General features: G+C 55.5%; 5 protein-coding genes across 10 annotated transcripts; 3 read left to right on the top strand and 2 right to left on the bottom strand.

The window, feature by feature from the left end:
• The first annotated feature begins 369 nt into the window (after window positions 1–369).
• On the top strand, window positions 370–3,448 carry VPS72 (vacuolar protein sorting 72 homolog). Its single transcript, XM_039363629.1, has 5 exons — window positions 370–814; window positions 1,136–1,288; window positions 1,557–1,665; window positions 1,785–2,112; window positions 2,375–3,448. Exons 1-5 carry the CDS (start codon window positions 518–520, stop codon window positions 2,754–2,756), a joined length of 1,269 nt encoding a protein of 422 aa, XP_039219563.1. The 5' UTR covers window positions 370–517; the 3' UTR covers window positions 2,757–3,448.
• A 1,154-nt stretch (window positions 3,449–4,602) lies between these two features.
• Window positions 4,603–11,101, top strand: TMOD4 (tropomodulin 4). 4 transcript variants are annotated; one of them, XM_039363632.1, is made up of 10 exons: window positions 4,603–4,759; window positions 6,733–6,897; window positions 7,376–7,532; window positions 8,618–8,740; window positions 9,230–9,319; window positions 9,732–9,862; window positions 9,975–10,082; window positions 10,193–10,336; window positions 10,563–10,707; window positions 10,877–11,101. In XM_039363632.1, exons 2-10 carry the CDS (start codon window positions 6,772–6,774, stop codon window positions 10,897–10,899), a joined length of 1,047 nt encoding a protein of 348 aa, XP_039219566.1. In that variant the 5' UTR covers window positions 4,603–4,759; window positions 6,733–6,771; the 3' UTR covers window positions 10,900–11,101. The 4 variants fall into 4 exon arrangements, with proteins under 4 accessions (XP_039219566.1, XP_039219569.1, XP_039219565.1 ...); XM_039363635.1 differs by lacking the exon at window positions 4,603–4,759 and adding an exon at window positions 4,784–4,976; XM_039363631.1 differs by lacking the exon at window positions 4,603–4,759 and adding an exon at window positions 4,784–4,980.
• A 616-nt stretch (window positions 11,102–11,717) lies between these two features.
• SCNM1 (sodium channel modifier 1) lies at window positions 11,718–15,023 on the bottom strand. Its single transcript, XM_039363637.1, has 8 exons — window positions 14,629–15,023; window positions 14,192–14,262; window positions 13,939–14,027; window positions 13,586–13,683; window positions 13,317–13,417; window positions 13,041–13,207; window positions 12,548–12,662; window positions 11,718–12,465 (listed from the first exon to the last, which is right to left on the bottom strand). The coding sequence occupies exons 1-8, from the start codon at window positions 14,677–14,679 to the stop codon at window positions 12,366–12,368; spliced, it is 792 nt and encodes a 263-aa protein (XP_039219571.1). The 5' UTR covers window positions 14,680–15,023; the 3' UTR covers window positions 11,718–12,365.
• Window positions 15,024–15,196: 173 nt separating this feature from the next.
• Window positions 15,197–18,193, top strand: LYSMD1 (LysM domain containing 1). 2 transcript variants are annotated; one of them, XM_039363638.1, is made up of 3 exons: window positions 15,197–15,746; window positions 16,264–16,592; window positions 17,522–18,193. In XM_039363638.1, exons 1-3 carry the CDS (start codon window positions 15,525–15,527, stop codon window positions 17,691–17,693), a joined length of 723 nt encoding a protein of 240 aa, XP_039219572.1. In that variant the 5' UTR covers window positions 15,197–15,524; the 3' UTR covers window positions 17,694–18,193. The 2 variants fall into 2 exon arrangements, with proteins under 2 accessions (XP_039219572.1, XP_039219573.1); XM_039363639.1 differs by having other exon boundaries at window positions 15,265–15,759.
• A 330-nt stretch (window positions 18,194–18,523) lies between these two features.
• On the bottom strand, window positions 18,524–21,931 carry TNFAIP8L2 (TNF alpha induced protein 8 like 2). Of its 2 annotated transcripts, none has more exons than XM_039363641.1 (2): window positions 21,764–21,931; window positions 18,524–19,757 (listed from the first exon to the last, which is right to left on the bottom strand). In XM_039363641.1, the coding sequence occupies exon 2, from the start codon at window positions 19,750–19,752 to the stop codon at window positions 19,192–19,194; it is 561 nt and encodes a 186-aa protein (XP_039219575.1). In that variant the 5' UTR covers window positions 19,753–19,757; window positions 21,764–21,931; the 3' UTR covers window positions 18,524–19,191. The 2 variants fall into 2 exon arrangements, with proteins under 2 accessions (XP_039219575.1, XP_039219574.1); XM_039363640.1 differs by lacking the exon at window positions 21,764–21,931 and adding an exon at window positions 21,324–21,480.
• Window positions 21,932–26,080: the final 4,149 nt, after the last annotated feature.

Raw genomic sequence — 26,080 nt, 5'->3', positions numbered from 1 at the left:
CTCTAGCAACGCCGCCAATGTTCTGTACTCGCCTCTATAACGCCACGAGCCAGGCCGGAGTGACGTCAGATCTCAGAATGATTTATTTGCAGATCCTACAATAAATTCGTTTTATTCCATCTTTGGGGAAACGGGCCGAAAGCAGCCCACAAAACCCCCCGGAGAAATCCAACCACGCCCAAAACAAGAGTGCAGGATTTGATGATGATGATTTGCTTTTAATCCTTGCAAATCGAGCAGGGGGTTGGACTGGAGGACCTCCAAAGTCCCTTCCAGCTCTATTCTGATTGATGGGTTGAAATCTCGAGCAGCGCCTGCAACGCCCCCGCCGCGCCAAAAGGGGGAGGCGCAGCCCCGGCCGTGGGCGAATAAAGCCGCCCAGGAGGCAAATGGAGCCTCCACGGCCGGCAGCAGTCTACCTCGCAAAGCCCTCCCCTCTTTCCCGGGGGGCCAATCCGGGGAGCCCCCGCGCCCCCGTTAAAAGAAGGCCGGGCGCGGCCAGGGCGCCCCCGCCTCCATGGGCGCTCGCCTGGCTCCATCCCCGGTCGCCGCATCGGCGCTCGACTTATCGCGCCTGGCCGCCCGGCTCGGCGCGGCCTTCCCCGCAGGCGCCGCAGTGGCGAGCCGAGCGCATCGATCCGGAGGCGCGATGGCGGCGATGGCGGGAGCGGCAGGCTCGTCGGCCTCCGCTTCTGCGTCGGGCCTGGCCGGCGGGCGGGCGCCGCGGCGGACGGCGGGGAACCGGCTCTCGGGGCTCCTGGTGGCGGAGGAGGAGGACGAGTTCTACCAGATCACCTACGGCGGCTTCACGGAGGTCGGCGGCGGAGCGCGGGGAGGGGGCGTGGCCAGGGCGGACGCGGGCGGGGATTGGCTGGGAGAAGAGCGGGGGCGGGGCTACGAATCCTTCCAGGGCCCGCTTCCCCAACAGGTCGCCCCCGGGCTGGACTGGATTCCCGGACCATCCTCCCCTGCCCAGTTACTTTCAGCCGTCTGCAGCCTTTCCCCTCTCGCTGCATGAGAGGTGCAGCACCCCCACACCCATCCCTGATAGATGGGTGGCGAGCGAATGGGCCTTGTAGTCCCGAGGTGTCTTGCCCAGAAGGATGGGACTTGGGAGACTGAACTCCTTTGGCAGGAATCGGGCGACGATGAGTACAAGGGGGACCAGTCGGACAGCGAGGACGAGGTGGACTCGGACTTCGACATCGACGAAGGGGACGAGCCCAGCAGCGACCAGGACGACTCGGTGCCCAAGCGGAAGCGGAGGGTAGTCACCAAGGCCTACAAGGTGAGACCCTCCCGGGCAACGCCAGCCCCAGAGCGGCTCGCCTTCAGTCGGGATAGAGCTGGATGGGGCCTTGGAGGTCATCTAGTCCAACTCCCCTGCTCAAGCAGGAGACCCTGACCTAGAGCAGGGGGTCTTCAAACTTGGCCCTTTTAGGACTTGTGGACTTCAACTCCCAGAATTCCTCAGCCAGGCACGTGTTCCTCCAGGCCCCTAACGGGTTTTCACCCACTTAGTGACATGCCACTGAGTGAGTCTGAACCCTTTGTAGGAACCCATCAAAAGCCTGAGGCTGAAGAAGCCTGAGGCCCCGGCCAGCAGCTCGCAGAAGACCAGAGAGGAACGATCGGCCCCCGCAGAACTGGAAGACACGGTGGACAGTGAGTGTCCTGGGGGGGGGCAGGTGGATGGGGGGAGGGTCAGTCGCTTCCTTCTCTCCCAAGCCTGGCCTGAAGCCCCCTTGCTCAGCCTCCCATCTCCTCCTCCCTTCCCGCGACAGGCCGGAAATACATGCGCCAGTCCACCACCGAGCACACTCGCCAGACGTTTCTGCGCCTCCAGGAGCGCCAGGTGCAGTCCAGGCGCAAGAAGGGGGCCGGCCCCAGCTACGACAGACCCCTGACCCAGGAAGAGCTCCTGAGAGAGGCCAAGATCACCGAGGAGCTCAACTTGCGCTCTCTGGAGACTTATGAACGCCTGGAGGCAGATAAGAAGAGGCAGGTGCAGAAGAAGCGGAAGTGCCCAGGCCCCACCATACGCTACTACTCGGGGACGATGCCCCTCATTTCCGAGCTGGGGTACAAGGAGGAGAATGTGGACGTGGAGGGGTAAGCGCCCCCTTCCCCTTGCACCCAGCCGGCAGCTGCTTTGCCCAGGACCTAAATATGGCTGTCTCACTTAGCCACAGAAGTGGGTCATGAATCAAGGGCTACCTACACCAGGGTGGCATTTAGGGCCCCTGGCTGCAGTTGTGGGTCCTGCCCCAAAGGCCATTTCACCACACACACACACACACGCACACACAACTTCCGAGACACCAGCCGGGCTGGGGCCTGAGACCTGACCTCTGCTTCTTTTTCCGGCTTTTAGGTTAGAGCAGGAGGGTCTTCTGGAGCCCCCCTCAGCTGCTGCGCCCGCTGCAAGATGCTCCCGCACCTTTGTCACCTTCAGCGACGACAACACCTTTGAGCGCTTCTTCCCCAGAGTCCCGCCCCCCAGGCTGCCCGTCAAGGAGATCTGCCCCGTCACCCACAAGACCGCCATCTACCGGGACCCCGTCACTGACATCCCCTACTCCAACCTCCGCTCCTTCAAGATCATCCGCGAGGCTTACAAGAAGTACATCACTGCTCACGGGCTGCCCAGCGCGGGCGCCTCCGCTGCCCTGGCGGCCGGCTCCCCCATGCCCGAGCCCGGCCTCCGGCCCACCCGGCAGAAGATCATCATCAAGCAGAGCGTGCCGGCCACCTGAGCTCCCAACGGCCCCTCCGTTTCTGCCAAAGGGCCTCCTTGTCGTCCCTTGCGGGCGTCAACAGCTCCTTTGGCACTCTCAAGAGCCACATCCAGAAGTTTCCAGACTTGTTTTTTTTTTGGGGGGGGGGCTTAGGCAGTTTCCAAAAGGTTTAAGGGGAGGGGCACGGCTGAACCTGCCACCCACCCCGGCTGCAGCCTCACAGCCGTTCTTCAGTGAAAGCAAGAGCCAAAAGATTTCCAGTTGGCCGTCCTAAAGGGAAAACAGGGCCCAAAGGATTTTGTTTTATTTCTGGTTTATTCCTTTCCAATTTGCTGCATATCCAGATGGTGGAACTGCTCCTGACCAGAGGCAGAAGTCCGATGGTATCATTAACAAATCGGACACGTACCATGCTTCTGCCAGCTCGTTCACCATTCTCCAACAGTGTACTGATTCTTTCCTAAAAGACCCCTTTATATATGTATATTTCCCCTCTTTACTGTGACTCTTATTATTTATTTTCTGTGCTTTTGTGCCTCTTCTGGGTCTGTTGTAGAGAGCGGCCCTGTCACTCTTCCAGCTGCACTGAAAAGGGATTGCCTTTTGGAGGGAGGCTGGATAGAGCAGGGAAAGCTATAATCCCAACAATGCCTTCATTCTCAGTTGCTAGTATCTTCTTTTAAAAAATAAAATAAAATGATAAATACATAGCTGCATAGGAAGTCCTTATTCTTAATCGAACTGAAACTGTTAAAGCTCGAACAGATCTCTCGGCCAGCGTTCCTGGACCGCTTCGCTTTTAGGAATAATTTCCTGAGGATCAGACTGAGAGGGTTCACGCTTACTGGCAAGCGCAGAGATTTTGGGTGTGAGAAAGATCCCGAGCGGGCAAGGACTGGCAAAATGCAAACTCTGATTTCCTCATTTGCTGGTCAAACCAGGTCACTGGAGGTTGATCTCCCAATAACCCCATTGGCGAACGAAAGAACGTAATGTTTTATCAGAAATATTTATGTGAGAACTCGATTAGCTGGATCGACAGCCTTACTCCTGCTATTTCAATACTTCCTCGCTCACACGCCTGTGGGAAACAGCCTGGTCAAAAAGCTTAGCTCCGTGCACGGCTGCAGGATGCCACGCAGAACCTCCAAGGTCAGGGGCACCGTATCTGTGAAAACTAAATGCAGACAGCGAGCAAGGGCTGTGGTGTCCCAGTCCTGCCTGCAGTTTTCCTGGAGGCCTCTCTTGGCCGATGGAGAAAGAGAGGTACTGATTTAGACAGGCCGGGGGTCGTTTTGATCCCGGGGGGGGGTGGGGCTCTTCTGCTCTGAGCAAAACCAGGGAGGCTTGCCGATCAGTGGAGACTCCAAGTTCAGGGGCAGTTTGCCCCTATAGATCACTTCGGGATGATGATTGCTCAGATTTTCAGAGTGTCTATGGGAACGCGGGTGGGAATTAAAGCACGCATAGGTTTTTTTAAACCACTTTACAACGATGGGTGGATGGATGGAGAAAGGGAAAGAAGAGAGGAAGGGAAGGAGAAAGGAAAAAGGGAAGGAAGGGAAAAGGGAGGGAGGAAGGAGAAAGGGAAAGAAAGAAAAAGGGCGAGAAGGGAGGAAGGAGAAAGGGAAAGAAGGGAGGAAGGGAAGGAGAAAGGGAAAGAAGGAAAAAGGGCGAGAAGGGAGGAAGGAGAAAGAGGGAAAAGGAAAAAGGGCGAGAAGGGAGGAAGGAGAAAGAGGGAAGGGAGGCAGCCTCTCCCTCCTGGGCCGGCCGTTCCCACCGCGGCCGCTGGGGGAGGCGGGGGGGGGCGCGGGCGGGGCGGCTGCGGCGTGATTGATAAGCGAGTCTGCAGGGCGATCCCGGCTCCGGCTCCCCCCCCGCCCTTCTGCCAGGCTAAAATAAAAAAAAGGCGCCGGGCTCCCCCTCCCCTCGCCTCGCCTGCCTCGCCATTGGCCGCCCGGCTGGGTGCACACCGGCGGGGGGGCGGCGGGGGGGCCAGGCAGAGGCTGCCGCCGAGCAAGGTAGGCATCCGGAGCCCTCCCGCCGCTTCTCGCCCCTCGCCGCCGCTTCGACTCACCTGGCTTCGGGCAGGCTCGGTCCCGCGGAGGGGTGGGGGGGTCCACCTCCCTGCCCGGCGAGGGTCAGGCCGAGACGGGGAGATCCGGAGCGCCACCCGCTCGCCGAGGCTGCTCCGGGTGCGGATCCGGCGCCGAGGCTCCCTTGCCAGTCGGGAATGAGGGAAGTAAACAAGCTTCCTTGGATCTGGGCTTGGCGTTGCGGCTACCTGGCCACACCCGTGATGAAGGGCGGCGGGGGGGGGGCTACTCCAGGACAGGAGGGTCCTCTGGGGGCAAAGATTTGGGAAAGGTGGGGGGAGAATGGCTCCCGGGACTGTGTGAATTTGGCTTTTATCTGCATTAGCCTCCGAGAGAAGAATTCGGCGGTCCAGAGGGGGTTTATTGGGGGATGAGACCTGGGGTGGGGGAGAAGGCAGAACAGGGGTCTGCAAAGAGATCTGCTTTTGGGAGCAAGAGTGCCTCTGAGCTTAGAGTTGCTTTCGGCTCCAGAACAAGGTGGCTTTCCTGCTCAAAAGAAGCCATCTCCCCCCATCACCACAAGAAAGGCGTCTTTGTCTTGAGAATCAGCTAAAAGCATCGGAAGATGTCGATAGGATGAATTTTCCCTAAAAATGCTCAGCCATAAAAAAAAAAAAAAAAACATCCTCCTTCCTCCAGATTTGGTCTTCCAAAATCTGTGAAATGGCCAGCATCCCTCATACTGGACAAATGCAGGGTTTCTTCCCCCAAGAGATGGATGGGCTGTGTGTGTGTGTGTGCGCGTGCGTTTGTGTGCAAATTATTTTTGGCAACTTTCTCCCAAAGTTGTAGATAGAGCAAAGCAGAAACCACAGACAGGAAGCTTAAGCGAAAGGGATCCCTGTTGGTGATCTCTTCCCCCCCCCCCCTCTTGCTAGAGAAAAATGGGATGAGTCCCACCACACCGGCTAGGTCACCAGCGGCCAAGGCAGAAGTTCAACCCTCCGGCTCAAATTTCTACCTGCTGGCCACCACGAAATGTGAAGAAAAGGGAGGAGGGGAAGGCCTGAACTGGACATCTGCTAAACTCATTTCTCCAGTGGCAAAGCCGCTCTTTTAGTTGAGAGTTGGGTGGGTTTTTTTCCTGCTAGCATTTTCCCAAACGTTGCGTAGGCTTTGCTACTTGGGATCAACTGAATATTGATCCCTTAATGGCGACAGACTGACCAGCAAACCAGCCGACACAGGATGAAGTGGTTTGTGACCTCACAACTCGGGAGAGGGAGTTGGAAAAGAGTTGCAGGTGCCTAAAAAGGTGGGGAGGGGCAGTCCAGTTGAGGCTCCTCCCCTCTGGTCAGCGGCCACCTCAGATCTGACTACAGCACCTGGGAAAAACGGTGACAGCGGAGACGTTCTTCTCATAGCGTAGATTTCCATGTGCAGGGTGTTTGGGCTATAATCACTGCCCACCGTGCATTTCTCAAGACATAAAAGGAGGCCCTGGGGGGAACTGGATCCCCAGCCGTAAAGCGGGTGGCAGCAGAGTCAGCTGGCCCCATTGCTCAGTCAACACCCTTCTCCTTCCTCCACGCCATCGGCAGCTGGCCAGCCCAAAAGGCCAAGATCGTTTCCAGCCAGCTCAGCGGCTGAGAAAACTCTGGAGGCTGCTAAGTGCTTCTTCGCCTTCATTCCTTGGCCCAGATCCTTGAAACAAGCGGGGACTCTGCAAAGGACGGCATAAAAAGGCCCTGGTGCCAGGTTCATCCAGCCATTCCCCAGTTTCTAGGAAGCACTTGTGATTAGGATGACAGAGCATTCCGACAATCATGAGGCAGGGAGTTCCGCTGATCCATCCACTAATAGTGCCCCCTGTTGCTCCGTAAGCAAGTTTGCAGCCAGTTCTTTGGGCTTCCTGTAAACTGTAGCTCTTCCCGGGCCTGGCTGGTTTTTTCTCACAGGGGAGACCCTCCGCCATCGGCCTCTTGGCCACGCTCGCCATGACGACTTCCTACCGACAAGAGCTGGAGAAATACCGAGATATCGATGAAGACCAGCTGCTCAAGGAACTCTCCCCAGAGGAGCTGGATCAGCTGGACCTGGAGCTGCAGGAAATGGATCCAGAAGTGAGATCAGGGGTGGGGGAGGAGGACCCTCGGAAGCTCTGGATCCCGTTCTAAATCTCCCGAAATCAGAGGATTAGAGGCGGAGCCTCTTCCGTTGTGAGAGCGGGAAGCGGGCATTTAAATAGCAAAATTGTGCCGTCTTCAGGTTTTGGGGAGAGCAATAAAGTTGTGACTTATCTAGTTGTAACTGGTAAGATGGGTGACCAATTTTATAAATAAAATAAAATAAAAGCGTTCATTCATTCCACACATTTTTAGGGCTGCCCAGCTCACAGCCAGCTTGACAGATTAACAATCCCTAACATAAAACCCATCACTCTGCCCCCCTCCAGCTGATCCTGCCCCCCCTTTTAAACGTTGGGTCCTGTTTAGACTCCTGTGCCAAGGCCCACTGGTGTGACCCCCCCCCGAAAACCCCAGTGGGGTTTTCACCAGGCTGTCACCGTCCCTGCACCCCAATTTCTGCTCTGCTTCCTAGAACATGATGCTCCCAGCTGGGCTCCGGCAACGGGACCAGACGAAGAAAGACCCCACGGGGCCCCTAGATCGTGATGCCCTGATGCAGCACCTGGAGAAGCAGGCGATGGAGGTGAAGGAGAGGGAAGACCTGGTGCCCTTCACGGGGGAGAAGAAAGGTAAGGGCAGGGCTGCCCACCTGGGCTCCACTGTCCATGCCGGCAGCGCTCAGAGGAAGTCTGGGGTCCCTCCTTCCCTCCCCGGGGGGTTTCAGGCCCCAGACGGAGAGGGGGAGAGCCGCCAGAGCAGAGAAACCAAAGGGGAAATGTTAATGCATCCGCTTTGCCATCCATGCCTCTATTCTGTCTGGAGTCCATCCCTTGGACTCAAACTAAGATTTCCCTGAAAATCCCCCCTATTCTTTTCAGGGGGGGGGGACTTTCCTGGATTCCTTGTTTACCAATAACAGAGAATATTTGTAGCTAAAGGTTGAAATGAGGGGTCGTTGGTGGTCCTTGAGCTTGGTTGTTTTCTTGGAGACGTTTCATGACCCAGCTAGGTAACATCATCAGCGCTTCTGAGGTTGGCTGCAAATGCTTCTTCTAGCACTGATGATGTTTCCTAGTTGGGTCATGAAACGTCTGCAAGAAAACAACCAAGCTCAGAGACCACCAACGACCCCTCATTCATTGTTTGAAAAGAAAATTAGTTCCCTACCAAATCAGAGCCCGTTGCAACCTTTCTCATCCCATTCCCTTGATGCAAGTCACTGAAATATTAAATATTTTTCTTTCCTGCTCTTGGGAGCTCAGGAAGGACTTTTGTTTCAAGCTGATCGGACGGGATCCGTGCTGGTGTCCCCGCATTTAAGCCAAAGGCACCTCTTCTTCCTTCCATAACGGAATCGTCCAACATCTGACTACTATTAATAAATCTGGAACTTCCTCTCTGTGTCCAAATTACCGGCATGAATGAAGGCCGTTTCAGGGACATTAGAGAGGGAGCGATTCCAGACAGGAGGACAGCGGATTGTCAACGAATCGCTGGGAATCCCTGCAATGTTAATGTTCAATAGAGGGGGGAAATGAGGGGCTAATGTTGCACAGCTGATAGATGGGAAGGAAGGAGGGAAGGAAGGAAGGAAGGAAGGAAGGAAGGAAGGAAGGAAGGAAGGAAGGAAGGAAGGAAAAGACAGCTGACTTCAATTTATTTGCACCCACATTTTTCTTCCGTTCTTCTCCCTTTTCTGTCTCTCCCTCTGCAGGGAAGCCTTTCATCCCTAAAATTCCCAAGAAAGAAATCGTCAAAGAGGAAGACGTGATTTTGGAGCCGGAACTGGAAGAAGCTTTGGCCAATGCCACCGACGCCGAAATGTGCGACATTGCAGGTAAAATGGGCCCACAGACGCCAAAGAGCGACCTGCATCCAAGGTCCCGTGGAGCCTCCCCAGCCGGGGGCAGTTGGCTGTGAACTGCCGCTGTTGTGGGTTGGGTCCAGTCCCGCTTAGGATCAATGCACAGAAAAAAAAGCTTTGGTTTTGGGGGCGCAGCTCCTTCGTAGACCTGCAGGATAGAAATCCTTCCGCATTCTGCAGAGAAGAGGCCTCGTCTGGCCCAGAGAAGCAGGAGGGCAGGGAGGGGGTGTCAGCAGCCTGCCCCACATCCCCGCTCAGCAAGGAAGCCTCTTCCTCAGCAGGTGTAAGCTGATAGGGCAGCCGTGTTTCTGATTTTAGCCCCTGCCCGGCACTCTGCCAGCTCCCCTCTCGGTCGCCTGCTCCACTTTAGAATCGTGCCTGATTTTGCAGCAAGCCTGGGTTTTCTTTTTGTTTCGTTTTTTTCAAACCATCTGGGCTTGTTTTCCTTCTCCTTCCTTGCAGCCATCCTGGGCATGTACACCCTGATGAGCAACAAGCAATATTACGATGCCATCTGCAGCGGCACCATCAGCAACACGGAAGGCATCAACAGTGAGAGGCTTGGTTTGGGTTTAGGAGAGGAGGCCCTTTCCCATCAAGTTTCTAGCCCTCATGAGAGCCATGCCTTCCCCTGCCTTGGCTGCGGGAGAAAGAACCAGGATCCCCCTACTCAATCTTTCAGCCCAGAACACCCCCCACATTCCGCCTGGGGTCAAGAAACTGTCTTGCTTGGCTGAACGCTGTCTCGTCCACTACACAGCTCATCATCCCCTGCTCCCCTCAAAAGCCAAGGGGAGGACCACCCTGGGGAGCAGAGGAGGGTGGTCTTCAGGCCAGGAGCCTCGGTTGGCTTCCAATATCGTCCTTCGGCCAAAACTCAGGACTTGAGGGTGAGGTCAAGAAGTGAGAAGAGGGTCACTCAGCCCCTTTTCTTCCCCCCCCGCCCCAATTCTCTTCTGCGCAGGTGTCGTCCAGCCGGACAAATACAAGCCTGTCCCGGACGAGCCTCCCAACCCCACCAACGTCGAAGACACCCTGGCGAAAATCCGAAGCAACGACAGAGACCTGGATGAGGTGAACCTGAATAACATCAAGGTCGGTGTCAAATGGCAACAGGACCCCCGCGGTGAATTGGCCAAAAGAGCAATGGGGAGAGCAAAGGACGTGTCCCCTCTACAGACTTCCCCCCCCCCTCTTCTCTCGGCAGGACATCCCCATCCAGACATTGAGAGAGATCTGCGAAGCCATGAAAACAAACACTCAGGTGAAGAAGCTCAGCTTGGTGGCCACCAGAAGCAACGATCCGGTGGCCCAGGTAAGTGCCCAAGGTCCTATCTCAGGGACCGGCACCCCGAACCCATGGAGTCTGGCTCCCCGTGGGGGCCGATCCCCCCAGTGACGCTCTCCTCCGACCCCTTTTTCTAGGCGGTGGCCGAGATGCTAAAGGAGAACAAAACTCTTCAGAGCCTCAATATCGAATCCAACTTCATCACCAGCGCAGGGATGATGGACGTCATCAAAGCCATGAAGGAAAACGGCACCCTGTCTGAACTGAAGGTGGACAACCAGGTGAGGGGCTTTCAACTTTAAGCGGGTGGACTACCATTCCCAAAATTCCCCAGCCAGCTGGGGAATCCTGGGAGCTTAAAGTTGACACGGTTCAGAAGTCGGACACCACCAAGTCACATTTTGGGGTCCTGCATTCCCCCAAATGGGGAACAATTACATTTTAGAATATTCCCCCCCCTCAAGTTTCCACTTCACACTACTTCTCCTGTCTCCCCCCCCCCCCCAGCGCCAGCGGCTGGGCGACTCAGTGGAGATGGAGATGGCCACCATGCTGGAGAACTGCCCCTCCCTCACCCGGTTCGGGTACCACTTCACGCAGCAGGGCCCAAGGGCCCGGGCCTCCATCGCCATCACTAGGAACAACGAACTGCGTAGGTTGGCCGAGAGTGGGGAAAAGAGAGAGAAGGAATAATGGGGTGCAAGGAAGAGGGAGGGGAAGGGAGGGAAGGGGAGGAGAGGGAGGGGGGATGGGCTAGATCAATGGGGGGAGAGTCTTTTGCCCAGCCACCTTGCTTTTCAACTCTTTTTCCCTTTCGACAGGACGCAAACAGAAAAAGACATAAATTGCTGGGCACCATCATATTTGCCGCAGCTCCGGCATCTCCCCACGGCTATTCCTCCAGAGCAGCCCAACAGCCATTTTGGGGCCCATGTGCCCAACTCAGGTTTTTTTCCTCCATTCATCTCCAAGGGCCCCCCCCCCCCGTCTCTCAAATACCTCTGTAAATAAAGCGATCTGAAGGATGCTACCCCTTCCCCCCCTCAGTGCCTTTCTTTCCTTAACTAAAGGGGCCTGGGTCTTTGGACTGGAGGGAGGGAGGGGCTTCATTCGGAACTGGCTTGGTGCTCCAGTCCTCAGCAAAGGCTGCTGAGATCCTTCTGAGATGAAAATGGCTCCAAGATTTGGGGAGGGTAAGACCTGTCAAGGCAATGGCTAACAACCTTGGGTGAGGGGAGAGAAATAAAAAGCAGTTGGGGGGGGGCTGGGGAGGAAGGAGCAAATTGCCCTGGTCTTCCTCTCTGCCGGCTGGGCTTCTGGTGGCCCAGGGCAGCCATCCCCACCTGAAACCAGAGAAGACCCGGGCTGGCCGCTGGCCGAAGAAGCTGCCACGCTAGAGAATTATCCCAAGCAGGTGCTGGTGCTGGGTGCCACCCCCACCCCGTCCTTGAGACGCGGCAGGCGAAATGGGAGAACCCCGGGGTCGGGTTGCACAAGATCCTGGAATGGTTCCTGGAGGAGGAGGAGGGGGAGGAGGGAGGGGGAGAAGGAGGAGGGGGGGGGTCCCAGGTCTCTGAAATCCCGTAGGACGCTGCAAATCCTTGCCTGCAGGGAGCATGCAAGGAACAGCTTTTACAGTAAGTAAAGAAGATCACAAAGAAGTTGCTTTTCAAATTGCTCTATCCACAGGGTCATTCAGGCACCAGATTATAAACTGTGAGTAGGAAAACGAATGGGAGTTTTAACAACATTAACCTGGCCCCAAGTTTCCAAATTCTCAGATCTAAATTCTCTCGGACAATCAATCTACATGGAGTTTGGTCCTTTTTAGTTTCCAAAATAGAAAATCCGATCCCTGTCTTGGTGGTTCTGAATGCAGCGCACAACGTAAATAGAAGCAGCAGCCGAGCTCCCGAGGCCAATCCCAGCTGTTTATCCATCCAGCTGAAGAGCAGCAGTTCCCCTAAATTCTATTTTTAATTTACTTTAAAGATGTCTTAATGGCTTTTCTCTCCAGCCGCTGCCTTGCTCAGAGACTGCTTGGAAACCTCCCAACGAACTTAAAGAATGCGTTGTCAGAAATGCACCAATGGAAACAAAATGCAAACTGCAACCACAGAGAAATAAAAGTGAATAAAACCGCACTACTAAAAGCCAAAAGGTGGGAAAACGATGCCTTAAATGCACAAAGGTCACAATGGCCGGGCCCAAAGTGTCTCATGCATTTTCTGATAGTTAATTCCTGATTTCCGGGTGTCCCTTGCACACTTCCAAGGCACGGCCGGTGGGGGGGGGGTTTTCCATCCGCCATCAGGGCGCGGGCAGCATCGGGGGCTCCTCCTCGTCCGAATCAAACTCCACGTTCTCGTCTTTGACCCACTTGCCCGACCCATCCTGAATCCACCCCGAACTGCAAGACAGGAAGGAAATTGCGCTGAGGTAGGAAAGCCCAGAATAGCCCCGAATCCTCGCAGAATCTTCCCTGGAGTTACCTTTTCAGCCTCAGGAAGTGCTCTAAGGCACGCTGCTTCTCCGGATCATTGGGCTCGGACGATTTCCGTGTGATGCGCCCCTTTCCTTGACGGACAAACTTCCTCTCTCGAGTCTCTGCGAGAAAGAACAGCCATAAAAATGACTTTAAGACTTTGTTTGTGGGTGACACCACTGTGGATGGCAATGGTTGTGCAGAGGCAACCAACCGGGGTTTGTTTGTTTATTATGAAATTTATTTGCTGCCCTTCTCGTATCCAACGACTCTGGATGGCTGTAAAGCAATAAGCCATGGTTAAGCCAAGTTTCATGCACAAATGTTGCTTCTTGGACCTAAACTAGGTTCATGTCCCACGTTCCCTTTTCCTGGCTAACTCTGATCCTTTCCCAGCTCGGTTGCCTCTTAGAGTTTACGTTCCCTGCGAGGCAGACCGCCCATCTCTGCGCATTTTTTGCCTGGGGTTACTGTCGCAAGTTCTCGAAACGGCTTCTGACCTGCTGTTGAGAGTCTGCAGCCGGACGAATGGACAGCGGGGCTGGCTTCCTTTTCAAACTGCCGTTCTTCGTCCACCAAATCAGAACTTGAGGGTTTGGGCATCCCGGTGGTCTCGGCTGCTCCGGAGCCGGCATTCACCCCCGAAGTGCTGGCACCGACCTGATTCCTGCGCCAGATCAGAAACCACAGAGATCCAGCCTTTAATATCAACCGACCTTCCTGGTAAGCAGAGAAACAGCAGTCGGCCTTCTCCAGATGTGGGTCTTGACTCTTACCTTTTGGGGCGGCAGCAGCTGCTGTAGGGCACGGTTTTCAGCAAGGCATTCTGGGTGATCCTCCTCGTTTGGGCTAGCAAAGGGGCCGGTCCTTGAGCTACCTAAAAAGCAAAGCCAGAATCTGGCGGGTTTTTAACGTGCCAAGTTCTCAGCAGTGATTCTAATGCATTTATTTCAGAATAAGGGCTTTTTTTTTTTTTTTTTTTGAAGAGATGAGGGAAAGAGCAGCGGGGCTGTCTGGCCAGGATCAGAACGCAGCTCAGAACTACCTGGGTGCCGCTTTCTTCTGCCTCCAGGTACGCCTGCTGCTGACGCTTCTGAATCTCGTTCTCGAGAGAACGCTTCTTCCCGTAAAACTTCTGCAAACCTGTGAATGGAGAGGGTCAAACAAGGGCTCGGCAGCCGGTCTTATAAGCCATCTGGGGGAAGCAGAATCTCAGGGCCTCAGTCTTCCCCGTCTGTAAAATGGGACTAAGCTCTCTGCGGTTTGTAAAGGCGTGCTAACGGACTTGGCAGAGAGCCCCACCAAGTTCAGACCAAGGGTTAAGTCATTACCCCGGTGCTGAGTGTGATACCGAAATTAGCTGAAGTCCCGAGCCCTGGAGGATCCTGGCAGACTTACTGGCTAAGTGTTTCTTTCCAGAACGATGAACTGTGAGCATGTCCAGAGTGTCAAAAACTGGCCTTTGGAAGCAGATGGTGCAGGAATACCTAGAAAAGGCAGGGAGCAAAGTGGGGCCTGGCTGTGGGGACAGTCTTTGCATACACACACACACACACACACACACACACACACACACACACACACACCCCATACCTTGCGCACAGATCAGGCTTAGCCCAGCCAGATCATAGCCCAGCCAGGCAGCCCTCACCTGCCATCGCGCAGCAGCAAGGCTTCGTCCTCGGGGATGTAACTGGCCAGAAGCTCGGCCACCCTCCGTTTCTGCACAGGGGGCAAAGAAGGCGGAAACAGGGGAGGCGTGCTTGGGGAATCACGGGAGAGAGAGACCCCAGAAAGTAAAGATTCCTGGGCATCTTTACAACAACCCAGCGAGGGAGAGCCGGTGGCTGTAGTCCTGCTCCGGGGAGGGAGGGAGGGGGTGAAAGGAAGAGGGCGAGCCCTCCTTCTCTTAACCTAGTCGCCCCCCCCCCGAATAGTGGCCTTCCTGAGTGCTGGACTACAATCCCCATCTTCTGGCTATAGGTCTGCACTCTGCACATGCTCCGGCACCGCCCGGGCATTGAAGAGCACGTGCAGAGAGCTGCGAGCAAAGGACGGGGGGCCACCAGCCGAGGACCCCCTCCTCACCTGGAGCACCTGGAGCTGGCTGGGGTCGTCGCCCTCCCGCTTGAAGGACATGCTCACCCCGCCGCTGCCCCCCGCCTGGGAGAGGAACGGGCTCTCTTCCCGCAGGGACTTCCGAACCCCGACTACATTTCCCAGCAGGCCGCGGGCTGTCCGAGTCCTTCCCCGCTCCGCCAATCAGGGCACGATTCCTGGCAGACCGGCAGGGGGAGCTCCAATCCGCCTTTCTCGACTTGCAAGCGAAGGACTCCATTTCCCAGCAGGCCGCGCGGGAATTTCTGTTTGCTTTGGCTGCTGCGAAAACAGAGCCTAGAAATCTTGCAAAATGATCCTTAATAATAAAGGATTATTAAATTATTATCCTTAATTATTATCCTTTCCTCTCCCATTGCAATGAGAAAGCGCTCCTAAATTCGGATAGATGAGTCCTTAGAGGAAAAAAAAGAGGAGCCTTTCCTTCCACGACTACAGCCCCCATGCTCCTTTGCGGGAGGGGTAGCATGGGCCATGTAGTCTGCCCTCTGGGGCTCCTCTGCACCCCAAACTCAGGGGGAAGGCCGGGAGGGGGCAGGCACTTCCATGGGAAAGCAGCCAGGATCGACTCCCGAGGAATATTGAAAAGATTGAAACTTATTTGAGGCGGAGGGAGGAGAGGCTGGGGGCAGGGGGGTGCCAGGACCACAACTCCCGGCAGCCTTTGCGGGCGATCAGCTGGCCGGGAGGGCGGGGCCAGCCGGGGCTTCTGCTCAACTGCCTGCCGGAGCGCCGCAGCCGCGATCTCGGGCGCGGGCGAGGAAGAAGAAGAAGAAGCGGGGCGGGGGTCGCCATGGGGCCGCGGGGGACCCTTCTGCCCGCCGCGCGGAAGCCCCGGACCCCCCTGCCGAGGGGCGCCTGCTGAGATGCCCGGGCGGGCGACGGGGCAGCAGCTTCCCTCCGGCTTCGGAGCCAGCAGCGGGCGGCGGGATGGCCTCCCCCTCCGGGCAGGGGTCTCCGGGCGCCGCCGGGCTGCTGCGAGGGACTCGGACGCGCTCCTACGGCAGCCTGGTCAGCTCCCCGGTGCGCGAACGGCGGATGGAGCACCAGCTGCGTCCCGGGGATACCCTGCAGGGCCTGGCCGTCATGTACGGGGTGACGGTGAGCGGGGGGGACGGCTGCATGCCCCCTCCCCGGGCTGGGCTGCAAAGGCAACCTCTGAGCATGCACAGAGTGGGAAAAGGGGCCGACGCTCAGTGTTAAATGGATCCGAAGGAGACAGTTCCTCCTGGTTCTGAGATAGACTGCCTCTCCCTGTGGAAGCTCCGTTATTGCGGGTGCCCTTTATCCCATCTCCCTTTTAAGCCCTCCCAAGCTGGGTAGCTCCTCTTCTAAACCAGATCCCCAAATCTGCAGGGAAGTGGAGGTTTTTTATAGCCACAAGTCCCATAAGCCACAGCATGTGGCCCAGCACCACAAGGTCAGGGACTGCCCGTGCAGATTCTCTCCAAAATGTTGCCCCTAAAATCAGCCAGGGGACTTGGGCTTTACAATCCGAAGGTCCCCGACTTAAAATTTGGCAGAGAGGGCCGAGGAATGCTGTGTCTGCTCAGGGCGTATTTTTTGACCCATGAGGACTTGCAGCCTTCTCCATTCCTTTTCCAGACGGAGCAGATCAAGCGGGCCAACCGGCTGTACACCAATGACTCCATCTTCCTCAAAAAGAATCTCTTGATCCCGGTGCCGACCAAGCCCAAAGCTTTGTCCAACGGACTGAACTTTGAGGAAGAGGAGGAGGAGGAGGAAGAGAAGGCAGGGGAGGCCCTCCCATCCGAATCAACCAAGAAGCAGAAGCAGCCCCGGAAGAACGGCTCTTCGGGGGGATCGGTCCCCAAACACGACCTCTCGGCTGCCGATTTCCTCTTCAAACTGGATTCCGAGATCCGCCGATCGAAGCAAGCGGCGGTCAAGAAGCTGCGCGAAGGGGAGAGTGGGTGAGTGAGTGGGGGGGATTTGCAGGGAGAAGGGAAATGGGGTCTATGTGTGTGTGTGTGTGTGTCTACATGCAGGCAGTGCAGGTCCGGGCTGCTTGCATGGAGCACTATTTTAGGTAACTCGGCGCAAGTGAGCCAAGCTGCATTGGGGAATGAATAATTTGAATCCTTCTCTGGAAGCAGAAGTGTGGACGTGTCTGCTTGGGAGAGGAAAGGCTGACCGCAGCTTTTTATTATGTTCGCTACCTAAAAAACGGGTAAGGAGGGAAGGCCTGAGCCAGGCATGGATGAGGCACCACCAGGTAATTCCAGGCCAGCAGGATATTAATGTTTCAGGGAGGTGTTTGTGAGGCTCACCTTTTATTAAACCTGGCTCATTGTTCAGGCCTCTATGTGGGCCACCAGGGGGCGCCCTTGCTCTGAACACCTTCCCTCCAGCCCATTTGTGTGTTTTTACATTCTTGCAAAAGACACACATGTCCTAACAAGAGCAGCGTTGCAGACAAGGACTCTTAAAATCACTAATGGGGAAATGTAGCAGCTTCCTGTGTTTCCCTCCGACCGCAGTTGAATTTTTATTTTAGACATTTGGTTTAATTTCTACAGCCGCCCAGCTCAAGAAGTGACTTGAGATAGTCAATAGTTAAAAACTATTAAAACAACCAAGAGAAAATAAATATAGGCGGCACCAAGCAGAGCTATTACTATGGACAGTCGGGCAACCAAGTAGGTGGCTTGGCAGTAGAGTGCCTCTCGCTCTGGAGGTTCGCAATCTGTGCCACTCAGTTCACCCACTCAGCTAAAGGTGTTTTCTTGAAGTGCCTCAGTTTCCCCTCCCCCAGAAGCCAGGATGGCGCTCCTGGTCTTCCCCGGCCCCCACTGGCACCTGGTGCCATTCTTCTCTCTCTCTCTCTCTTCCCCCCCTGCAGGATTTTGGGGGAGGCAGCGGGAGTGAGCCCCACGCCTTCCACCTCCGGCTCCTACCAGGGTGAGTCTTCGCCCCGGAGCCAGCAGCGGGTGGTCCTTGGCCCCGTGCCTCTCACCAGGATCGCCCGTGCCGACGCTCTGCTGGACCAGGAGGACGAAATCTTCAAGCTCTGAGGCCCCCCCCCCCCCGAGGCCGCCGGCATCACCCGGACCCCCGCCGTGCTACGGGGAGGAACGGATGCTGCCCGAATGGACCCCTGGAGCAGCGGATCCCTCCTCGCCAGCTCTGGCTCCAGTTCTGCTTTCCTTGGACACCCCCTGCCAGTCGGCCAGGACGATGGACACCTGAGTGGATCCCTTGCTTCATTTCAGCCCCCCCCCCATCCCTGCCTCTCTCCCTCTTCCAGGTATTTATTGCCCCCTCCCCGGTATTATTGCCTCAAGTGCTTCTTTGCCCAGTAGCTCCACCTTGGGGGGAAGAGCCCCACACCTGCGCCTCCTCCGTCTGCCCTCCCAAGCTGGGTTTGGGCCCATCCCGAGGACCCCAGAGGGAAGATTCCTGGAAGAGCTGTGGAGTATGGGCCAGAGGGGAGGCTACTGAGCAGCCCTTCCCTCCCCCCCACCCACACTCCGTCTTCTGTGGCCCCTATTCTCTGATTAAACAGGTTTTGCGACTTGGGTCTGCTGCCGTGCTCAGTTGTCTGAATGTTTTCAAGCAGGGCTCCCCCCCAAAAAAATGTCCTGGGGGTCGCCAGCAGCCCCAGGAATCCCCCTCCCCCTTCAGCGTCCCCAGGAGTCTCCCAGCCACATCTCTTGAGTGATTCCCTCGGTCAGCTCAGGTTGATCTGAGCGGGATCCGGTTACCTGCCTGACACTCCTGCAGTGGCGTCTCCAGAGAACGGCTTTCCTGGCTGAGGGTGCCTGTTGCCTCTCCTGATGAGTCCCTGGCTTGAGGCAGGGGCCTTTTTTTTCCCCAAGAGGAAAAAAAACCAGAAGCACAGCCCTTGAAAAACCAAAATAAGTGTATTTTCAGATTTTGCGTTCCCTGAGACAAAAATTCTAAAGACAGAGGTAGGAAGGAGATGGGAGGTGTGTGTCGGGGGGGGCTCTTCTGAGTTCCTCCCACCCTGAAAGCCAAGCTAGGAATCCATTTGGATAATATCCAGAGGCTCAGAAAAGCACTCCCCCCCCACCTTTCCAGAGAGTTCCGGCCAAAGGGAAACGGGGGTCCCTTGAGGGCACAAAGCAGGTCTGGTTCTGAGTTTCTGCTCAGCAGATGCCAGAACCGGCACTTTCCAAGCATTGCTTGCTGGAAAAAGCAAAAAGGAAGAAAAGGATTTTTCACTTTCCCCTCTCTCCCCACTGATCACAATCCCCCCCCCCATTCAAGACGTGAAAAAAAAACTACATCCTTTGACCTTTTCATCCAGCTGAGGGAGCCAAGCTTCCATTCTAAGCTTCTAGTCCTCATCGATCCATTGCAAAGACAACCTGCTGAGTCCTTAGACCACAAAAGCTAGCTCAGAGGGGGGGGGTCTTCCAGGAATTTGAAACCCCCTCCTTTAAAATGTCCCCGGTATGAAGTCCCAGGCACGGAACTGGCGGAAGCCTGAAGTGGCTGTGAGTTCCACCGGCTGACCCAGAGATCACCCCCCTCCCCCCCCGGAGGGAGTCACAGCTTCCCTTGGTCCATGAGCTGGTTCAGCCCTTGGCAGACCCTCTCCAAGTGGGGCTCAAAGGGGCTCCCGGGGCTGTAGAGCTGGCCCAGCAGTTCGGTGTTGGCGAAGTGGTCGAAGACGTGGCGGATGCGGCCGTGGGACTTGGGGGTCAGGTGCTTCTCCACCAGTCGGAGCAGCAGGTCCCGGCACTCCCCCAGCAGCTGCACCAGCACGGCCCGCTCAAAGGTGAAGGCCACCTGGTGGAAGCTGACGGCCGTCATGGCGCCCTGGCGCAGCTTGCGCTTGAAGTCCTCGGCCACGGCCAGCTCGGCCTGGTTGAAGCGGCCATTGCGGAAGAGGATGGAGACCTTGACCGCCACCTTCACCAGGTTCTTGATCACCTTCTGGGAGGCCGCCCGGTCCTGCGTGTGCTCCTTGGAGATGCGGTAGAGGTCATCCAGCACCGCCCCGCTGGTCTCGTCGATGAACATGGTGACGGTGGACTTGGTGGCCATGTGGCTGAGCAGCTTCTTTTCCACCTGCAGGGCCAGTTTGCGCGAGTTGAAGGCCTCCATCGCTGCTGCAGGGGAGGGGGAGAAGGAGGGTGAGGAGGTGGGGACACGAGGGTGGGAGACCCCCGGCTCTGAGCAGGTGGCTGCCCAGGGGACCCCCTTGAGCCAAGGGGACGTTTCCAACCCCGTCCAAAAAGTTGAAGAACCCTCGCAACCTCATCTGTTTTGCAGCAGGAAACAGGACTATTATATATATATATATAAATAAATCAGTTTTGTCTGCTGCCTCAAATCTGGTTTTTTGACATCGAGGAAGTGCCTGAAATGGATGCCACATTAAGTAAGGCTCGGTTTTAAAGTATATTTTTTGCCCATTCTGCTGCTTTGCTTCCTCTGTGTACCAAGCAGTTCCCCTTCCGGCCTCTCCCTCCCCTTGCCTCTTTGTTCCTTTTCGCCTGCCCGGGGAAGAGACCTGTGTGTCACCACAGCTGGCCCATTCTGAGTGGGCCCTGGTAGAAATAGTGGAGAAGAGACAGGAGCCTTGGGTACCCAATGCAGGATTTGCCCCTTGCCCTTTGCCAGGAGTGGCTTTGATGAGCCTGCCTGCTTTAAAAACAAAACAAAAAAAAAACCCATTTCCCCCCCCCCCTTTTGTCCTCCTGGCCACTTGTTTTCCCTGCTGCTCCAGGTGCCCTGGGGGCTTCCTGCTTGTAGCTGCATCCTGTGGCCTTTTTCGGATCTCCAAGAAGGGAGATGCATTGGCCCTTAAAGGGCTGAAAAAGTCAGGAAAACGCAGACCCAGCCAGAGATGGGGGAGTAAAACTGGGGGGGGGGGGCTGAACAGCGATGCCACCAAGTCTGGTCCTCATTTTCTTCCCCCTTGCTCTCCCAGAGATGCTGAGGACTACAGGTGGAATCTCCTGGAAGGCTTGGAGGAGAGAGAGGAAAAGGGTGCCTCTGAACATCTGCAGAGGGCTATGCCCCCAAAGACGGGATCAGTGGCTTGCAGGCAGCCCGGTCCAAGAGCTGAAGAAGAGGCAGGCCAGAACGGAGGGAGGGAACCGGAGTGGGCGCCTGCTAAGGGGCATCCGGCGCGAGCCTCTTGGCTTTCAAAGCAGCTGCCCCACCCCGAGCCCCCCCAGTTGCGGAACCAAGACGCTGGAGGCGGCGGAGCTCGGCACGTGCCGCCCCGGGGCCGAAACCGAAGCCCGTTTCTCACGCGCGCCTGGCACGCCGCTGTCTCCTTAAAGATGCGTCCTCGGGGGAACAGGAGTGCAAGAATCCCGGAAAGGGGTGCCTCGCCCTGGGACGTCTGGAGGGGGGTGCTCAGGGAGGGGGAAGGAAGAAGCACGCTTTGCGTATGCCCAGAGACACGCCTGAGCCTCTCCAAGCCGCCTTCCGCCTTGAATGAAGAGCGCGCGTCTCCTGGCGCACAAAAACCCAACTTTCTGGCAAGCGGCAACCTCCCCGGTTTTTCTTTCGCCAGCCCGGCGACTCAGACCGGGAGCCGGTTGCAACACGGGGGGGACGAGGGGGGCATCGAAGCCACCCCCTCCCCAAAGGAAAGGACGAGGCTCCATCCCCTGCCCCCAGAAACCTCCCCGGCCACCCCAAAGCGCGCGGCGCGCACTCACCGGAGCCCCGCGCTTCTGCTGGCGCACCCGAGCCGCCCCAGCCGGCTTTGCACCCCGAGGGCGGGAGAAGAGCCGCGGGAAGGTCCCCCCGCTCGGCTCCCACCAAGACTTCCTCCCGCGGCGAGCCCGCCCCATCAGCTGACCCGCCGGAGCCACAGTCGGCGCACCCCCGGAGCTAGGCAGCCGAGAGACGCCGGCGAAGCTCCCGCCGGGGGCCAGACGGGAAAACTGGACGGTCCACATAGTTGGCGCGCCGCGTCACCCGGGTGCCCGCACCCCCGCGGCCGCTTTCTTCCCCAGAAGGTCTCGTCTGAGGCCTCTGCTCACTCTCTGGGCAGACACGTGTCCGCGCCTGTTCTCCTGGCTGGCCGGGGTCCATCCAGGTGGCCTTTGGCGCCCGGCCCTTTCCTGGAGGCCTGGAGGAGCCCCCTCCCTCCTACCTGGAAAGTGGGGGAGCTTTTGAAAACCGCCCTGGGGATCTCAACACGTGACCCCAGGGGGATGCCTGGGTTAGCTGGATGCCAGGCACTTTCGGCTGGCCAGTTGTGCCTGTGAGGTCATCTGGACAGGATCTCTGCTTGCAGGGAGTTTATGAGTGGGGCTGATGGCGCTCAAGGCAGGGAGGAGGAGGAGGAGGAGACAAAGTTTGTGAGCATAGCTAGAGATCCCTGCTTGCAGGGAACATAGGTGCCCTCTTCACTTTGAAACACTGATTGTGGCCTTGTGCAGCTTGGCTCACTCACATGAGCCACACGAGGCTGGAGATGCTTTTCCCTTCAACTGGGCTCTTCAAGGTTTTCTTTACAACTGAGCACCCCCAAATCACCTGGAAGCAAGACCCCAGGACAGAGTGACTGTTGAGTTGAATTTCCAATACTGAGTAATTTCCCCCCCCCCAATTTTAACCCTAAATCTGATGGTGGGGGGAGGGTTGTCCCAAAGCAATTGGATCTGACTTGCTTCCAAAGAGACTGAAACTGACAAGACACTTGCGTGCTTCAGGCTTCCTTGTCAGCAGTGTGGTTTCTCAAAAAGCAACACAACAGCACAAATTCTGACCACTCCCCTGCCAGTTTCTCCTTTTTTCTCTGAAAAGTTCTCAATAGACAAAGACAATGGGGCCACATAACTCTGCAGAGGAAGCCAATCCCTTCTCAAGGTGCTCAGGGAAAGAAGCAAGGGCAAAATTAGGATGGTCATACACACACACACACACACACACACACACACACACACACACACACCCCTTATGCACACAGGCTCTTCCATCCCTGTTTATGGGCCTGTCTGCCAAGGCTGGGCTTTGAAGGCTCTGCTTACCCAGCCGGGCCTGAAACTTTAAAGCCGGAAGTTGAAAAGAGGAAGAGTGGAAGGAAACCACAACAGGCAAAAAGGAAGTGAGTGGGGGGGTGAGGGATGAGGAGAAAAGAGGGGGGGATTTTGCAAGAGAGTCTGCGCCATCATGATTACAGTTCAGTCTTGTTTTTCAGTCTAACTATTGGAAGGCAGGAACCCCCCCCCCCAAGGGCCTGGCTCAGGGGAGAAAAATCCGCTTTTTTTCAATCAGCAGCTGTTAAAAGTAAATGTTTAGTATTGATGCACAAACACACCGATGCACATAGTTCATAATTGGGTTTGCTTCCGGTTTCCGGTGGGGGCATTTTAAGGGCTGCCCCAAAAGCAGAACCCTTCAACGTTCCTGTACAAAATGAGAGAGATGATCTGAGCAGCTTCCTAAGGTCTAGAAATTTGACTTGCTTCTGTTATTTGCACATACACAAACACACTGATTAACTAATCTCCAACTGGACACCCATTTCCTACTTTAACAGGAGGCTGTTCCTTATCTGCCAACCCCCTTGAAGTGAGAAAGGCACCAACAGCCTTCAGAGGGAAATCCCCTAAGAATATTGCAGGGGAATTTAATTTATTCCTCCTCTTCGAATGAGGCTGACCAAATAATTCAGAGTAACGCAAAGCAGAAACTTTAGCCAAGGCTGAAATCTGAAAACTCCCTGTTTTGGCTACGAAGAAGCCCAGGATCAGCAGCAGAATCATGAGGACTAGCGATGCCAATTTCTTCATTTTAAAGGAGGTGGCAAGGAGTGAGAAAATGGGTGTGAGACTGTACAAGGGGGCCTCCCCAGCTGCTCCTTTTGAAGATGGAGTTTTCTTCCAGGCAGAAATGGAGATGGGGAGCCACTGACAGCTGAGATGCCCCCCTTCTCAGGGCAGAAACCCCCCCACCAGGCCCACTTTTAATGCTTCAGCGCTTCTGAGCCTTGGAATCAGACCTGGTCACCTGCCTGGGGTGGCAGGGGGAGCTTGTGCCCTTACTCTCAACTCTCCCCACCTTGCAAAGTTGCTGAGAAAATGCAAACAGCTCCAAATTTACAGAACCAACCTGGATCCATAGCTAGATCTGCCTGCAATTGTGGAGCAAAAGGGACAACGGGGCCATCCCATTTCTAGCCACCGGAGGGCGGTGTTCACTACCCTTTGGAAAAATCTGTTTTTCTTCCACCAAAGATCCTGAGCTGAATTTGACCAAAGGGATGAAAAACGCCATCAATTAAGAACAATGACAACCCCCCCTCCCCAGCTCTGCCTTTTTTGTTTATTCCCCTCCTGATTCTGTTTTGGAAGATTCAAGTTTCTAGTCCTCTTGGTTGCATTGCCATGAGACCTCTGCCTGCCCAGGTGAAGCCAGGGGCTCAGGATGGAGTAATCACTAAATTGGGGGGTTTGGTTCCGAGCCCCCCCTCTTCCAATTCCATGCTCCTGGCACCTGCCACGTGTGCCAATGTGTGCCCCTGGTTTAATACGTCCTTCCAGCTGGGGCACATCCTTGCCTGCCTCCACACTTCAGCCTTGCCAGGTGGTTAACGGGGGCGTATTATGAAGATCTCCAGGTGGGCACGTCTCCCCCTTGCGTGTTTTGGCATCACCAGTTGCTATTCTTAACTTGCCACCTCTGGCACAGCTGTCCTTCTGTCCCCCCCAAAATCTTCTCTGGGCTGGAAGAAGGGAGAGCCGAAAAGTTAAGCCTTTTAAGTATCTCACCACTTTGCACTTTAATAAATTCCTTTCCCTTCATATTATTTTTCCCTCCCAGCGCCCCCGGGAGAACCAAATTCTGAAAATGAGAAATTGAGATTGGGGGGGGGGTGGCTGAAGAGAGAGGAAGAAACAGGCGGCGGACATGAATTAATCAGGCAAAGTCTTATGAGAAATTATTGCTTTGGGGACTTTAATAAAACAGGGAGCGAGATTCTGTGCCATCCGGGGGCAGAATAAATGGTGGAAAGCTGCAAAATTGGAAAGACAAGGCTTTCAAGCTAGGAAACGGCAGACTGGGGAGGGCATATCAGCTATTAGGCTCCAGCTGAGAGAAATTATTATTTTTCCAGAACTTTTCTTAATTTATTTCCTTCTTTTTTCTTCTTTTCTTCTTCCTTCCTTCCTTCCTTCCTTCCTTCCTTCCTTCCTTCCTTCCTTCCTTCCTTCCTTCTTTCCTTCTCCTTTTTCTTCCTTCCTTCTTGGGGGATGGGCAGCCAAGGAAAGGAGAATGGAGCCTCCACCCTCAGGAGCAGTCTACCAGAAATATACATCCCTTTCTTGAACTCAGAGCGGCAGGAACTTCTGGGTCTTTGGTCTTTGCTGCTTCCATTGTTCAAAGAGATTTCCTCCAGGGAGAGAAGCAACCTCCATTTTGCTTCACGTCGCCCCAGTTTTCCTGGAGGGCTGGCACGGCTTGACCAGACCCCCAGCAGCCCTTCCTTAAATGGGAAGCTGTACAGCAAAGCCCAACTTGGCTTTATCCACCGGGAAGGAAAATGGCAGCGTTTCCCCTTTGCTCGGTGACTTTCCCCACATCCAGAGCAAAAATAAATAAATATGAAACGGCCATTGAAAAAATAATAATGACCAGCAAGCACAGGAAGAGCTTGGCGGTTCCATTTCCAGTTTTACAATGCCTTTTCCTGCACAACTGCGCTGTTGTGCATCGCCTCGGCTGGACATCATTCTGGTAAAAATCTGCTTTTAGAGGAGGGGGCTTCCCTGCCCCTTTTCTCCCCCCCCCCCCGTTGCCATTGCATTCATCTGCCTCTTTTCCACACCAGCAGCTGGAAGAGGAAATTCTGTTGGGGACTGGATGTTTTTCCAGCTGGTTGCCTTGATGGCTTGTGTGTGTGTGTGTGTGTGTGTGTGTGTGCACGCTTGTGTGCTTGTGGATCCCACCAAGAAAGGTAAAAATAATGCACTGCCCTAATTCTGGGTCTTGTGTGCAGCGAAAAAAAACCTGGTGCTTCTTTACTAAACAGAGCAAAAGTTGAGTTAACTTGTCTTGGGGGAGCCAAGCAAGATTTACCCACTTAGTTCAGGGGTGTCCAACCTTGGCCACTTCAACTCCCAGAATTCCATGTGTGGCTGGCTGGGGAATTCTGGGAGTTGAAGTCCACAGGTCTTAAAATTGCCACGCTTGGACACCCCTGACTTTGTTCAGATTTCCTGATTCCGAGGCGATAAAGTGGATTACTTTTGCTCCACCCTAAAAATAGATCCTAATCTTTGTTTAGAACAGATGAGGGTGCCACACCTGGGAAGGAGGCCATGAGGCCTGCCAGGTGCCCCCTCTGCAGGGCCAGCCCCCACCCCAGACCCTGGCAGCCCTGTTAACTGTCGCTGCCTCTATTTATGACCGTGATGGATGGGGAGAAGGACAAAAGGGTGTGGGTTGCTGTGTTGCTGGGTGT

This window comes from Crotalus tigris, unplaced genomic scaffold (genome assembly GCF_016545835.1).
Source record: "Crotalus tigris isolate CLP2741 ecotype Arizona unplaced genomic scaffold, ASM1654583v1 scf7180000019553.37968852642:3898890, whole genome shotgun sequence".
Lineage (NCBI taxonomy): Eukaryota > Metazoa > Chordata > Lepidosauria > Squamata > Viperidae > Crotalus > Crotalus tigris.
The sequence above is the reverse complement of the archived record's forward strand: the minus strand, read 5'-3'. Positions and strand labels throughout refer to the sequence as shown.